Here is a 14,775-nt window from a genome sequence, read left to right as displayed (position 1 = left end):
ATGCTACAGACTGCAATTTTTTCCATAAGGTTTGGATATGCCCTGTCAAGGGAAAATACTGATGCCAACTAATTACCAATCTTTCTAGAATAACAGAAGGACCTGTGAACCTATCTCGCAATATTGCCCAGCTCGGTATCCTGGAGGATATTGCGGGATTGTGGAGGAGAGCGCACTATGGTAAGTATTTGGACAATGATTACCAAAAGGGGCATCGCCCGACAATGGACATCTCCAGGCCCCCTCCTTCTGTCCAATGGTGGCAAGCGAATGATTGGTGCCCTAAAACAGAGGAGTCCAACTACATTAATGAGGAAGATCTGGGAGAGATGGTGGGACTATCATAATCAAATGGATGGATAATATGAGTACTGCTATTTTTGGATTCATTTAGACTGCACTGTTTTTTATTTAAAAATAAATAACATTTAGTTTATAAATACTGTGATTTCTAATGTGATCGTGCCAGGAAGAACTACAAACAAATTAGAATACTTCTCAAAACAAAGTGAGATGAGTGCAACTGTTTGAAACCTTATAAAGGTCCTTTGCACAAGGCCTATCGCCCGATAATGAAACATGAGCCCTCTTGAGCCATTTGTAGCAATTGAAGTATTTAAACTCTGACCCTTTTCGCCATGACACATATTGTGAGGAAGTGTCGATTTAGTGGGGATTTTGTTCCACATATAGGTCTTAGTTAAAGTAATTAAGGGGACGTCACTGTAACCTTATCGCAGAGGGGAGGCTGCTCCCCATCTTCACTCTCTCATGAATGTGCATTAATGTTTTACACTTCGGAAAAACTATGTTTAGGCCGAAGATGGAAACTTGGTTAAATAACCTATCAATAGCTGTTGTGCAAAAATCTTTCCATAGACTTAAGGGTGCATGTTAGCGTGTGTAAACGTAAAGTTTATAATATGTTCTTCCTCATCGTTTGCAACATGTCCTGTTGCATTTGAAATAAATTACAAGATCAACATGAACTGAACTTGTTAATGACTACACTTTCACCTTTTAATAATGGAGCATTTAAAATACTAATGTTTCAGACATTCGAGTTATAATATCCATTGTTTTTTAAGTCATTCTTTTCCATATAATTGGGCTCGTTGTGGCTTGGCGTGGGTTGGTGACGGTGGGACTGCTGATTAGATCCCTAGTCAGAGGGATCATCACCTCTAACTGTACTAGATTGCTTTTCATATTTACGAATGCTCTGTGTAACCCTGTGAATGAACCGCTCAGCCCTTGCTATTGTTTCCTCCTCTCTCCACAGGGCAGAGCCTGGATCCGAGTGGCATTAATGGAAAAAAGGTTGTCCGAGTACGTGTCTACAGCTCTGAGAGACTTCAAAACAACTAGGTACTCATTGTCTGTTTAATCCTGCATTTGTAACCGGAAGTTGAATTCATCCTCTCATAAGTTCTTCAATGTACTATATGATTAATGAGTTCTTCTTTGGGCTCAGTGACTCTGTCGTTCATTTATATAGCACACCTGTGTCAGAAAAAGAACTTCAAAACACTTTTACTAAACATCGAAAATGACAAAGCAAACAGGCTTATTATATGTTCAAAATATTCAAATCTCCAGACGTTTCTCCTTGGTGGCCATATATTATTTAAAGTCCCTTTTGGAAGGGTCGTTGGTTTAGGATTGTGGCCTGCTACTCACTGTGAGCATAATCTAGAGTTTCTTATCCAAGGTTCCTGACATTTGTTATTTCCTTTGTCTTCATTATTGACCTTGGTCCATGAATCCATGAGGTTGTCACGTTACAGAAATTATACTTTTAGGATCCTAATTTCTCAGAAAAATAGTTTATTAAATTTCACGAGCCCGCCAGCACTCTGAATAAAGACTCATTCTTCTTGCACTCAGCTGTGTGTACCACAAGACTGGCTGCTGCTTAGGGCAGGGGTTCAGCAATATCTCATTAAATAGATCTTCTGGTGTGTTTAGCTTGACCCATTCCTCAGACTGTGCTACATGTATTTGTAATTTTTAATTTGGTAGCTGAGTGTGTTCAATGAAATCATGTCTTGTGGACTCTCAAAAAAAGGAAGCAGATCACTACCTATGCCCTTGTCTTGTTTGTGCTTCACTACAGCGTCCTCTGTGTCTTCTACTGGTATCATAGTTAGTTGTGGAGTCCCAGACTGCACTCTGCTGCGGCATCCTGTATGACAAAGAACAGTGAGGATGAACCTCGGGCAATCTATAAATGTCCACCTTTCTTGCCAGCATTGTTCATCCCTAGAGTTGTCTTTCTCCTACCTCCTCCGTGTTGTGGGTCAAAGTGACCTGGGCCTGCTAGTGTTGCCATTGCCTTCTATAGAAATCTAATACAGTCCAATTCTGCACCATCCTATCATTTGGTTTTGCAGTTTTATTGAGTACAATCCTGTGATCTCACCCATTGCTATAATTCTTGGTACTCGGAGGCCCTAAGAATACAAAAACAACAGTGTAGGAACAAAGAAAGACATTGGCGAAAAAACTATTCAGCAGAGACCAAAACTAAGTATAAAGAAACAGTGGTTAAATATAAAACTATGATTGACGAGGCCAAGAAAAAATACTTTAGTGACAGAATTGAAATGGCAAAAAATTCCAACAAGGCTCTGTACGAAACCACTAAGCAGCTAGCAGGTCACTCTCCTAATCTGATTCCACCTCCCTCCCAATCTCTCTGTGACGCCCTAGCCAGCTTTTTTTTCAGCAAGGTCAACGACCTCTATTCTGCCTTTGCCAAAAATACCAAATCCCCTTCTAATCTGTCGACTGCTGCTCATACCGGACCCATTCTCTCTGTTTGCAGAAATCTCTAGTTCCCAGATTGCGGACATTATATCCACCATTAGATCAGGCTCTGCACTCGACCCCTGTCCATTCAAAGTCTTATTACCTGTTATCGAGGTGGTTCTTCCTGCCATCACTTCAATTTGCAACGCCATGTTTAGTACAGGCATTTATCCAGCCATTCTAAAAAAAACACTCATTAAACCACTCTTAAAGAAGCCACATCTCGACATGGAAGATCCAAAGAGCTACCGGCCTATTGCTAGTTTACCAGCTCTGGCAAAAATAGCTGAAAAAGCTCTGAATCTACAGCTCTCGGCCTTCATAGAGCAACATCATCTACTTGATGAATCCCAGTTTGGCTTCCGCCAATTCCATGGGACGGAGACGGCCTTGATTAAAGCCGCGGATGATATTAGATCCATCCGCGATGCCGGGGGTACAGCAGTCTTGATACTGCTTGACTTATCGGCAGCCTTCGACACGGTCGATCATGCGGTCTTGATCGACCGTGTCGAAAACATGGGTGTCCAAAATAATGCCAGGAAACTTCTAGCCTCCTTTCTGGCCGATAGAACTCAGGTGGTCACAATGGGATCCTTTCGCTCTTCCACCTTGTCTCTGCCATGTGGAGTACCTCAAGGCTCATCCCTAAGTCCGACACTTTTTAACATCTATGTGTCGGACCTTGCCAATATCATTCGTGCACATGGGATGAGCCTTACCTCCTATGCAGATGACACTCAGTTGGTCCTGGCCATCAAGAACAACGGCCATAAAATGGCTGATGATCTCAAACTAGGCATGGTAGCAATTGGGAGCTGGATGGCTTCCAATTGTCTAAAATTAAATTCCGATAAGACGGAAGTAGTCCTCTTCGGACAGCTGATTCCGGAGTGGTCATCCCATCCCGTTGGTGGCCCTCGTCATTAGGCTCTCCCCCCGAGCCTGTTAGCAAGGTGAGGAATTTGGGAGTCCTCTTCGATGACCTCCTCACTTTTCATCCACATGCTAACCAGATTACCTCCTCAGCCTTCCACAAACTGAGACTCATCAAAAAAATCCTTCCCTTCCTTCCTGACACAGCTGGTAAAACCCTGGTTACTTCCCTCGTATTGTCCACCTTGGACTACTGTAACGCATTATTCTTAAATGCACAAGAAGGAGTCCTAAATAAAATGCAAATAATACAAAATTCAGCTGCTAGGCTCTTGGGAAAAAATCCCAAATATCAATCCGCCTCGGACACCATCAGAGAGTTACACTGGTTACCCATCAGAAACAGAATAAAATTTAAAACTCTCTGTATTGTGTACAAAGCCTTGCATAACCTGGGCCCAGCTTTTCTTGTTCAAAATCTGATTCCTTATTGTCCCTCCAGAACACTACGTTCCTCCAGTCTAATTGATCTAGTGGTTCCCCGTACTAAAACAGTTTCCTGGGGAGACAGAAGATTCCTGGTGTCAGCCCCTAAGTTATGGAATACGTTGCCCCACTCGATTAAAACTAGTCCCTCTCTTTGGCTCTTTCGCAAGCAACTCAAGACTTGGCTTTTCTATCATTAAATTCAGCTCCCCCCTCTCTGGTTAAATACTACAGGTATTTTAGCGCTGAGACGTCCATGGGCCATTGTTCGCGTTTTAGAAATATTACTAATAATAATAATTCTAAGTATGGTTTTCCACATGAACAATTAACATCCATTGCATTTAGTTTGTCATGCTACAGACTCATTTTTGTAGGTCTAGCCTAGAGGAAGTTTTAACAGTTTGTTGGCCTCGTGTTTTCAGGAAAATGAATACAATATAATAGATATACGTACATGTGGAAATGTTTACACATGTAGGAAAGTGTACTGGGATACTGAACTGATAATAGAACTTGGGTGCTGTTTTTGTTAGTGCAGGTAAGCTTTACATCGTTTTTGTTAACCATATATTTGCGTGCTGTACTGATGTCTACAACTCCCAACTGTTGATCTTCTTCACTTTTTTATTGTTTGAAGACTTTTCTTGTGCCTAATTTAACGGGGGTGTTGTATGATAATGTGCAAATTTTTTAAAGATTTTGTTTTTTTGCTGCACTTATGCTTAAATATGGCTATAAAGTCACACATTGCCAGTCTTTGGGCTGCTTTTTTTTCGCCCTTTATTGACCATTTTGAGAAATGGACATACATGTTTTGTAAGGGTTGGGCAAAGCGGAATGCATGGTGCTCATATCTTATATCTTGTAATATGTTGTGCTGTTAAAATTAATGGAAGGTGGCCATTAATTGCTTATTCAATATGCTATTAATTTAGTAAAATGCAACTAAACTCTGTTATGCATCCGTTTCACCAATTGTTATCTATAACATTATTTCCAGAGTTCGGGTTCCATATAGTTTTTGAAGGTTTACGTTTGTTTTCATTGGGAAATGTTTACACAACGCCTGGCCAGCAGAAATGTCTTTTAATTGACAGGAATTAATAGACGTATAACTGTTGCCATTCTTTTATTTGAACATTTTAATTTCTGAAGTTCACTGTATTCGTATTGTTTTTTCACTAGCAACTGCAATAAAAACTATTATTGAACATAACGCTACATAAAGCACTGTTCCAGTTTCTATGCACTATAAACAGCTGTTACTTTTAGCCACTTCAGTTCTTTATATTACCAACAACAAAACCATTTAATACATTTAGTACATCTTTTATTCTTTGTTTCTGACCAGGTTTACACTGCACCTCTTTATTTGTCAGACCCCTGCTTTTAAATAAAGAAGTTTTAAAGCGGGACACCTGCTTCTCACCTATTAATTTATTAGGATTATTACAAATAGAAATGTTTTAAAGCTTCAGTCAGTGTTTTATCATACACATCTATATTTACTGTTGTCTTTGTATCCAGTGTCACTAAACATAAATATGCTATGGCTTTTCCAGCACATTCTTTTTTTTTTTTTGTATGCGACACCTAAGTAGATGTGTTAAATGCACCAACTTTGGTCCATTTTCCTTACTTTTCAATGTAGTGTGACATTTAACTATAATTAAGAGTTTCTGCTATTCTACGCTACTGATTTTATACATTGAGCTCCCAGATGTCATTACTAAAATATTTTAGCTGACGCATCCATGGATACCCTTGTCTATCTGTTATAATTATTACCTACTCTTCCCATTATTGCTTTTATTTTTATCTGGTGCTTGGGCGTCTCTTCTCCTTTCTGCACCTACTTAAGTTATACTGTTAAAATGTTTGGGTTGGGCCTAGGGACCCCTTTAGCTGTTTTGCATCCTCTTGATTTCCCCCAAAAATCATTAATAAAAAATGCACACGTATATACAGATAGGGACTTTTGGATATCCACATTACTCTGTTCATGAGTCACTCACATTTTGCTTCCACCCATCCCAGCATATAGAATGGGGCAGTGGGTCAGCCAACTTCATGAACTGGTAGTATTGTAATATAAATTATGACATTTTGCCTCTTCACATGTGCACAGCTGCCTGAAAGGGAAAGCATTTCTTTGCTAAGCATGGTGTGGTGTTGCTAATCCACTCCTTTAGTTTTATTAATATACATTTTTATTTTTGCCACTTTGTTTTAGCGTATTACAGGTTTGCAAAATACCTGCAAAAAAAGTTGCACTCTTGCCAAGACCAGGCCTATTGGCTTTGCCAATGCTTGCTTGTATATGGTGGTAGGTCATGATGTAATATTTGTCAGGGAACCTGCTGAGATCAAGACTAGTCCAAGCGGTAGAGCTTGCTCTCTGCTGGGGCGAGGTCATTCTGGAGGAGGACTTTTTGTATAATCAAGTAAGTACCATAAAGTCTGGAAGGAGAAGAGCAAGATAGACCCTGAGGACTGGAACAGGTTGGAGTGGACTGGGATCGGGACACTGGTCCTGAACTGGATAATCCCTTCAAAGGGAAACTATAAATACTAGGTATATGCTGTACAAGAAACTAGAGGAAGGCAGCAGAAACTACAGAGCAGAGGATTGATAGACAAACTATCATATCTGATGTGCTCAGTGAAAAGTGAGCTCTCTGGGAAGGAAAAATATCTTGCAATAAGGCAAAGAGTAATTAATAGCAGAGTCTTGAAAGACTATCATGGAAGAAGAGTGCTGGGTGAGTTTCTCGGCAGGAGACACCATGCCTCATAAGTTCATTGGCATCCTCTGTAACAATAATAAGCCTGTCAGCAAAAGACAAAAGAGGATAAAATTGTCGAACGCACATGCCGCTGAACTATAGAAACTGGGGTCAGGGAATAGCAAGACTGGAAACTTAAAGGGGCTGAACCTGACTCTGTAAATATAGGAACGCTGAAATCCAAGGAAGGGAAGCTACAAACGATCAAGGACAGGAGAAGAACAATGCACACAGAAGTGACACTTGGACCTAAAACTAGGAATCTGCACACCAGCAGGACTTGGGGTCTGTAGGCAGAACTAGAAACCGTGGCACAAAAGAGGTGGAGAGGCTGCAAAGGAACAGAAAAGCCACAGCAGCAAAACAAGTAATGAGAATCAAAGGCCCAGAATCGGGGATCAAGCCTGGAAGCTTGACCAAATCAGTTCACCTGCAGCCTCAACAGTAAAGATTATTGCCGAGAGCTACACAGAGATCATGCAGGACGGATATAGCTGGACGCTCAGGGGAGGAGCAAAAGCTTTGGGAGTGATCCACGTGTATAACCAACCAGTTGGAGGGAACCACCAATGAAGAGAAGGCTAAACTGGGACTTCAAGAGGAAAAGACTAGTAAAACCAAAAGACACAATAATGGAAGCTAGGAAAAACAGGAGTTCTGATCAAACTTGAGAGTGAGAAAAGGAACAAAACCAACAATGGATGAGCCCGTATACCTATAGGAGCCAACACCAGTGATGCTGAATAGAGCCCCATTACCAGGCATGATCTAGGCACGTCTTGGTGACAGAAGCAACCCCATGTACCATAATGCATAAGGACGGTGGTGTGGACACCAGGACTGCACTGTGATGTGAAGCAAGGTGTGCAATGGACAGGAGAGTGTTCTGACATCAACTGGCTTAGAGGCAGGGCCCCACATAGCCCTAAGTGCCCCTGATGGCTGAAGCAAAACCTTGGCATATTTCATGCATGTTCTTCTACATAGGACACAGTCTAACACTAATGTTTTAATTTGTAGAGTACCCCTGACGAAGGGCCAGCGAAGGCCCGAAATGCATTGGGTTAATGGAATCAACAGTGGCGGAATACTTATGTACGTTCCATGCTCTAAGATAAGGCCTGGATTGGCATTTCTGTGGCATTAAGGATATAGCAAAAAACATAAGTGTCTCTCATGTGACAACTGGGTTAACATTTGTTAAAGACAAACTGTGGAGACAATTGAAGAAGAAAATAAAACATTGAAGAAAAGAAGTATATTTGTGGCATTGTTTTGTGATGCATTAAAATCAGCTGTGCGTCCGGTTCTGGGGCATCACGGCGCCCCAGTTTGGAAATGTTGCTTCTACATAGGAGGTAATGGACGAATAAGGTCAATAGTCCAACAATTTTGCTAACTGTTGTCCCACTGCATGGTTTTAAATGTTGTGCATTGTTTCTCCAATATTTACTGCTGGATCTGGTCTCCTATTAAAGTTTACGTTTCGACTTTGTTAGATCTCTGTTGATCGGCCAACTTGAAAGCAGCATCTTTCAGCGTTAATCTTGACATTGAAGAATACTGTGTTTTACTATACTATGTGTGCATGTAGTGTTGTCTGCATGCACCATTTTATTGATATGTTTGAAATGTGAGCTGTACTGATGTCTTGCCTGTTTAGAATGTAGAATGTATTGTAGAATATGTCTTGGAAATAGCAGATCGTAACGTCTGAGTTTTTTCCAGGTTGTCGCTATGAGGCTTATCCCAGTGCACACTTACTTATCTAAGTAAGCATATTTTATTTTTAATGAGGTCTTGTCACTTACCACATTTTGGCAATGAGTGGCTGAACCAAGCTGGATGTTGAAGAAGCCATATGTAGTGTCTTCATGTGGCTCCCCATCAGCACCAGAAAAATGGTGACGCAGGCCCTCATCAACAGCCAGCTGGACTACGGCAACACACTATATGCAGGCACCACCACCAAACTAATAAGACTCCAGACAAGCCAGAACACAGCAGCTAGACTGATCCTCCACATGCCAAGGAAAACCCATATCACCCGGCACCTGAAATACCTCCACTGACTCCCCATCCAGAAAAGATGACAATTCAAGCTTCTGACCCAAGCCTACAAAGCCCTCCATGATCTAGGACTGCCTACATAAACCCCCGCCTGAATTTCCACCGGCCTCCCAGAAACCTCAGCTCACCGTGCCCTCGCACAGATAATAAGCATCCGCCGCTGTAGCACCGGAGGTCTCTCCTTCTCCCACCTTACTGCCAAGTCTTGGAACACCCTTCACCTCCACTTCCATACCTCACCCTTGCTGACTCCGTTCAGGAAGGGACTCAAGACTTGGCTCTCTGACAGATATCCGCAGCACAGCCCCTGGATACACTCTTGGGTGATTAGCTACGTTTTAAAAGTACTGCTTGATTGATTGTGTTGCATTGCTTAATCGAAGGGGATTTTCCACACTGAGTTGCAGTAGGCTGAAGCTGAAGGACTGATCCAGTCTGGAAGTTCCTCATCTGGCCAGCCACTTACACTGAACATGAATCTGAAGTAAAGGTATGGCCGTTGTAAACTCACATAAGAAGCATTGAAGGTTCCACAAGCCAGGTTTGCTAAGTGATGTAATGCAATCATCACACATCTGACCATTTATGTAGATTACAAGGATGAACATGGTGAATGTGTGAGGTCTTAATGCACACAACCGTTGCATGCGTGTGTGGAGTCCGTTTATTGTTGTTTGTGACTAAATACCTAGCAGGCTGCAGGGACCAGTGGAAGATATTTATTAGAAAAGAGCTATAGATATCCATTGTTTTCATTTATTTGTGTAATCATGCTTTATAAGGGGGTGTTCTCTTTTGTTTAGTAGTTTAAAGCAAGTGTTATCTCGGATGCCTCTTTTCAGTCACGAGATAAGACTTTGCTGCATTAGTTACTGTGAAATGTGTTCTTGCGTGGGAAACCTCTTTTCAATTGTGAGGTAAGACTACGCCAGTACTTGGTCATTAAAAACAGTGTGACTGTAATAACTATTTTATTGACACTAATCCATTCTTTGTGATACAATTTGTTGTGGGTATGGCAACAGCACAGTGTCACACATTATAACCCATTTTCTTCAATCTGCTGGAAACTCTCCTTTAAGGTGGTAATCTAGGTTTATAAATTATAAGAGCCATCTGGTGACTGTTAATGTGAAAAAATAAGACAAAGTAAGAAAGCATTGTTATTCAGTTGTCTGGGGACTGCTGGTTAAGACGTGTTTGAATATTTAGGTGGAACCACCACAGAATAGTTTTGGCAGTATATATTTAAGAGACCAATTGTGGTGTTATGTAGGAAATGTTCAAGAAAACGTTATGTGCATGTACACCTACTCACGTGGAAGCAATGAACATTTTGAAAGGCACTGAACAATAAATGTTAGGTTGCAAACATTTAGTCCCAGGGTATCGATGTGTGAATGTGAGTATTGTGCCAGGCTACATAGAGCAGTTATAGAAGTGTAAAGGTTAATAGGTGGAACTTGAATGTCTCCGATGTATCTCTGTATGCAGAATATTGATTGATGAAAATAAACTATGTAGTTCTAACTGTTTTGTCAGAGGATGAGAAACTAGAAACATTTGCACTGTTTCATAATGGTGGTGGTGGTGCTATTAAGGTTATGGCAGATTCTGATGCACCTAGGACTTTTACATTTGATATGTTGTTTTTTTTAGAATTGGAAGGGTAAAAACATAGTACCTCATTGATATTAATGCCAAAGCTTAAGAATAATTTGACATAGTATTGTTAGGATAGTTTGAGGAAGATGTAATAATTAATGGTAGATCAATTTCAACGAAATATTTGGGGCAGAGGAAGGAAGCAATGTGCTTGCTTGGTGGTATCAAGGTAGAGTGGGTATAATCCTTAAACCTGGCTCTGATACCCCTATCAACTTAAGTAACAGTGGAATGGCTGCGTCATGATGCTGAGGGGGCACACAAGAAGATTGTGTGTTAAAGGTTGTTTATATAAACAGAATTTAAAACTATCATTAAAATAATAATTTTAATTTCTATTATAATTGACACATTTGTGTAAGGTTTAATATAACAAATAAATGTGTATGTGTGTGTGTGTGTGTGTGTGTATATATATATGTATATATATATATATATATATATATATATATATATATATATATATATATATATTATATATTTATATATATTATATATTTATATATATTATATATAATATATTCACAAAAAGTTCCTCGCTGCAACTCAAGCCTCAGGTGGCCGTGGCGGGTTAACAGACCCATAACATCCAAGTTTTCCCTGTTTCAATGCCACAGAACAAAGAACCACGGCACCCAAATGATGAAAGCAGACTTTATTGGCAACAGCACGACTCAACGCATTTCAGAAACCAAGTTTCCTTGTTCACTCGTGAAACGCGTTGTCGTGCTGTTGCCAATAAAGTTTGCTTTCAGCATTTGGGTGCCGTGGTTCTTTGTTCTCTGGCATTGAAATGAGGAAAACTTGTGCGTGTGTGTGTATATATATATATATATATGTATGTGTGTTTGTATATATATATATGTATATGTGTGTATGTATGTGTATATATACACACTCACAATTAAAAACTGTTAAAAAATTAACTGGATTTCTTCTAAATCATACCAATTTAATTACATTTAAAAAAGTGAATAATATAAAAAGAAATGTACAATTATTTTGCATATTACAAGCATTGCTGAATAAAAATGTTAAATACGCAAACATAGTATTAATTAAAAAAATATAACAAAACTCTACAATTGTAGGAATAATACATATACTAGTCTCACTTCATTCTGTGCAACAGTAGGGAGAGCGTTGGACTCAGGAAGGGTAAGATTAACTATTGCCAATTCAGTCTTTGCAACAGAAGGGAAAGCTTGGACACATGATGGGTAAAATGTTCAATTCCAGCTCCAGTCTTTGCAACAGTAGGGAAAGCGTTGGACTCCGGAGGGGTACAAATTACTTAAACCACTCCAGTCCATGCAACCGTAATTAAAGAGTTATACTCGGGAGGGGTGAAATGTACTACTCCCACTCCAGTATTGCAGCAGCAGGTAAAGCGTTGGACTCGGGAGGGGTAATATTTACTAATCCCACTCCAGTTGGTGCAACAGTAGAGAGAGAGAGCAGTTCACTTCAAACAAATAAAATATTTTAACAAGTATACTAAATATCAAAAATATAAATATTTAAATATAAAAAATATATCTATAATTTTTTTTAAATTGCATATTTTTTACGTTTAATAAAAATGTTAAAACAAAAATGTATATAAACGACCACACTATATTTTCACAATCCTAACAGCCAACAAATATAATGTTACTTACAATTAAAAATCATTAAACAATTAAAACATTACAAAACACCATTTGTATTGTACTATTACATTTATTACTTACATTTTATTATTACTAAAAATCTTTATTCAGCAATAAACACGGCCATAAAAGATGCAATACATTAAAACAGTAATCAAATTCATTAAAAGTAAGTATTTCATTATAATAAACAACTCTAAAATGACATCGGACAATATACTCATCTTAAAAAAACCTCTGATGTATACATGCTAGCCAATTCCCTACGTTCTATATCTGCATAGTACCATTCATAAATATCACACTCTCTCAATCCTATCTAGATTTCCTAGATCTTATTGCTTTTAAAAAGTGCATACCAACAAATAGTGCGTTCATTCTGCACACGTTGCATGTGCAAAAGTGCAATTCGAGCCTGTCTAAATCCCATTTCTTTTATATTGGGTGTCACCTGGGATACGTAAAATATTTGCATAAACAGACAAAATGTAAAATATCCTGTTAAGACCTATTGTCACAGCCACAGGGCCCTCTATCCACAGCTCGTGCAACCTAAATAACTTCCTACCCTAGAATTATCCAAACTAAACACACCTAAAATATATCTTAAAAATTATAATTGCACATTCTACATAATTGAACAATTATGGTGATTGATAAAATAATGATACTTTAATCAACTTCACACCGTTTATACCTAGAAACCTAGCAACCCACACCTTATATATAAATACAAATATATCTTAATTACATAATTAACAGAATTATCAAGTAAACAATGAATAACTTCATTTTGTTTAATTTACCACTCTTTACCCCTACAAACCCAATAACTCACACCTGATATAGCTTACAAAATATGTTAATTACACAATTTACATAATTCTCAATTGAATAATATTTAATAATTAACATTAATTATTACACTTCATTTTCTTCGCACTCACAAAAACCACAACCCACACAAACATAAATAAAAATGTAATTCATTAACCAATTTACATAATTATCAATCATGTAATTTAAAATAATCAAGAATGTAATAATTGAAATTAAATTACATCCATCCATATACCCCTTCAAACCCCACAATCCCCACCTAAAAATTAACTTAACAACACAACCTGGTACAGATCTAAAAATGCAAAAACTATTAAATTTGGTTTAATGACTAAAAATGTACAAACTATATTAAAGAACATTAACAATAAATATACAAACAATTTATAACATATATACTAAAATACATTAAAAATATTTTTAAAAACAATAACGATATTTGTGTATTATAATCAATCAGGATATTGTAAAGTGCGCTACTCACCCATGAGGGTCTCAAGGCGCTGTGTGGTGGGGGTCTAGGGCGGGGCAGCAGTACTATTTAGCTAAGAGCCAGGTCGTGAATGCCTTCCTGAAGGTGTTCAGGGAGAGGGCGCGTCTGATGTCGATCGGGAGTTCCAGGTATTGGCCGCGATATGTGAGAAAGCTCTTCCCCTTGATTTGACTCTGTGGATGAATCTGGTTTCGGCGAGTGAGAGGTTGGCAGATATGACGGCGGATATGAGGTTCCTTTTGGGTATATGGAAGTTGATTCTGTCATTAAGGTATAGGGGGCCGGTGTTGTGTAGGTATTTGTAGGCGTGGGTGAGTACCTTGAAATAGATTCTCTTTTCGAACAGGAGCCAGTGGATATTCAGTAGGTGTTAGCTGATGTGTTCGTGTTGAGGGATCCCCAGGACGAGTCTAGCGACTGTGTTCTGTTTTGTCTGGAGCCTGCGGATAAGAGACTTGTTCATGCCGCCGTAGAGGGCATTTCAGTAGGCCAGTCTGCTGGTGAGGAGTGTGTGGGTAACTGTCTTCCTTGAGTCGGTGGGGATCCATTTGAAGGTCTTGCGAAGGATGCAGAAGTTGTTGTAGCAGCTTGAGGCGACTGCTTTGAACTGTCGGTTCATGGAGAGGGAGGAGTCGAGAATAATGCAGAGGTTCCTGGTGTGGTCGGTGGGGGTAGGGGGCAGCAGAGGGCGGTGGGCCACCAGGTGTTCCATGCTGCTGGGGTGATCCCGAGGACTAGGACTTATGTATTCCTTCTTGGAAGTTGAATTTGGTGGTGGGTTCCTTGGTGAGGGAGAGGATGAGCTGGGTGTCATCGGCATAGGATACTATGCTGAGGCCGTGCTGTCAGATGATGGCGGCGAGGGGGGCCATATAGATATTTTAACATTGCTATTGCTTGCCTTAAAATCAATAATCTTATCAGCAATATCTTTACACATATTTGTGCATCACGATATTTCCAATTTGATATTTCTTCATCTCCCCCAAAAAAAATTCAATATTTTGTCCAAATACCATGCAGCACTTTGCTCTTAAAATAAACTGGTAAGAGTGAATCATCACCCCATACCGAAAATACATGAGATGTTGAT

General features: G+C 39.4%; 1 protein-coding gene across 1 annotated transcript in view; it reads left to right on the top strand.

Moving 5' to 3' along the window:
* RUNDC3B (RUN domain containing 3B) overlaps nucleotides 1-14,775 on the top strand; it is a 1,007,829-nt gene that overhangs the window by 513,699 nt on the left and 479,355 nt on the right. The window contains exon 4 of the mRNA XM_078663594.1: nucleotides 1,283-1,368. Within this exon, the coding sequence (XP_078519720.1) occupies nucleotides 1,283-1,368 (86 nt within the window). The remainder of the gene's footprint in view (nucleotides 1-1,282; nucleotides 1,369-14,775) is intronic.

Source organism: Lissotriton helveticus, chromosome 10, assembly GCF_964261635.1.
Source record: "Lissotriton helveticus chromosome 10, aLisHel1.1, whole genome shotgun sequence".
Taxonomy (NCBI): Eukaryota; Metazoa; Chordata; class Amphibia; order Caudata; family Salamandridae; genus Lissotriton; species Lissotriton helveticus.
This window is presented reverse-complemented; position numbering and strand designations above follow the sequence as displayed.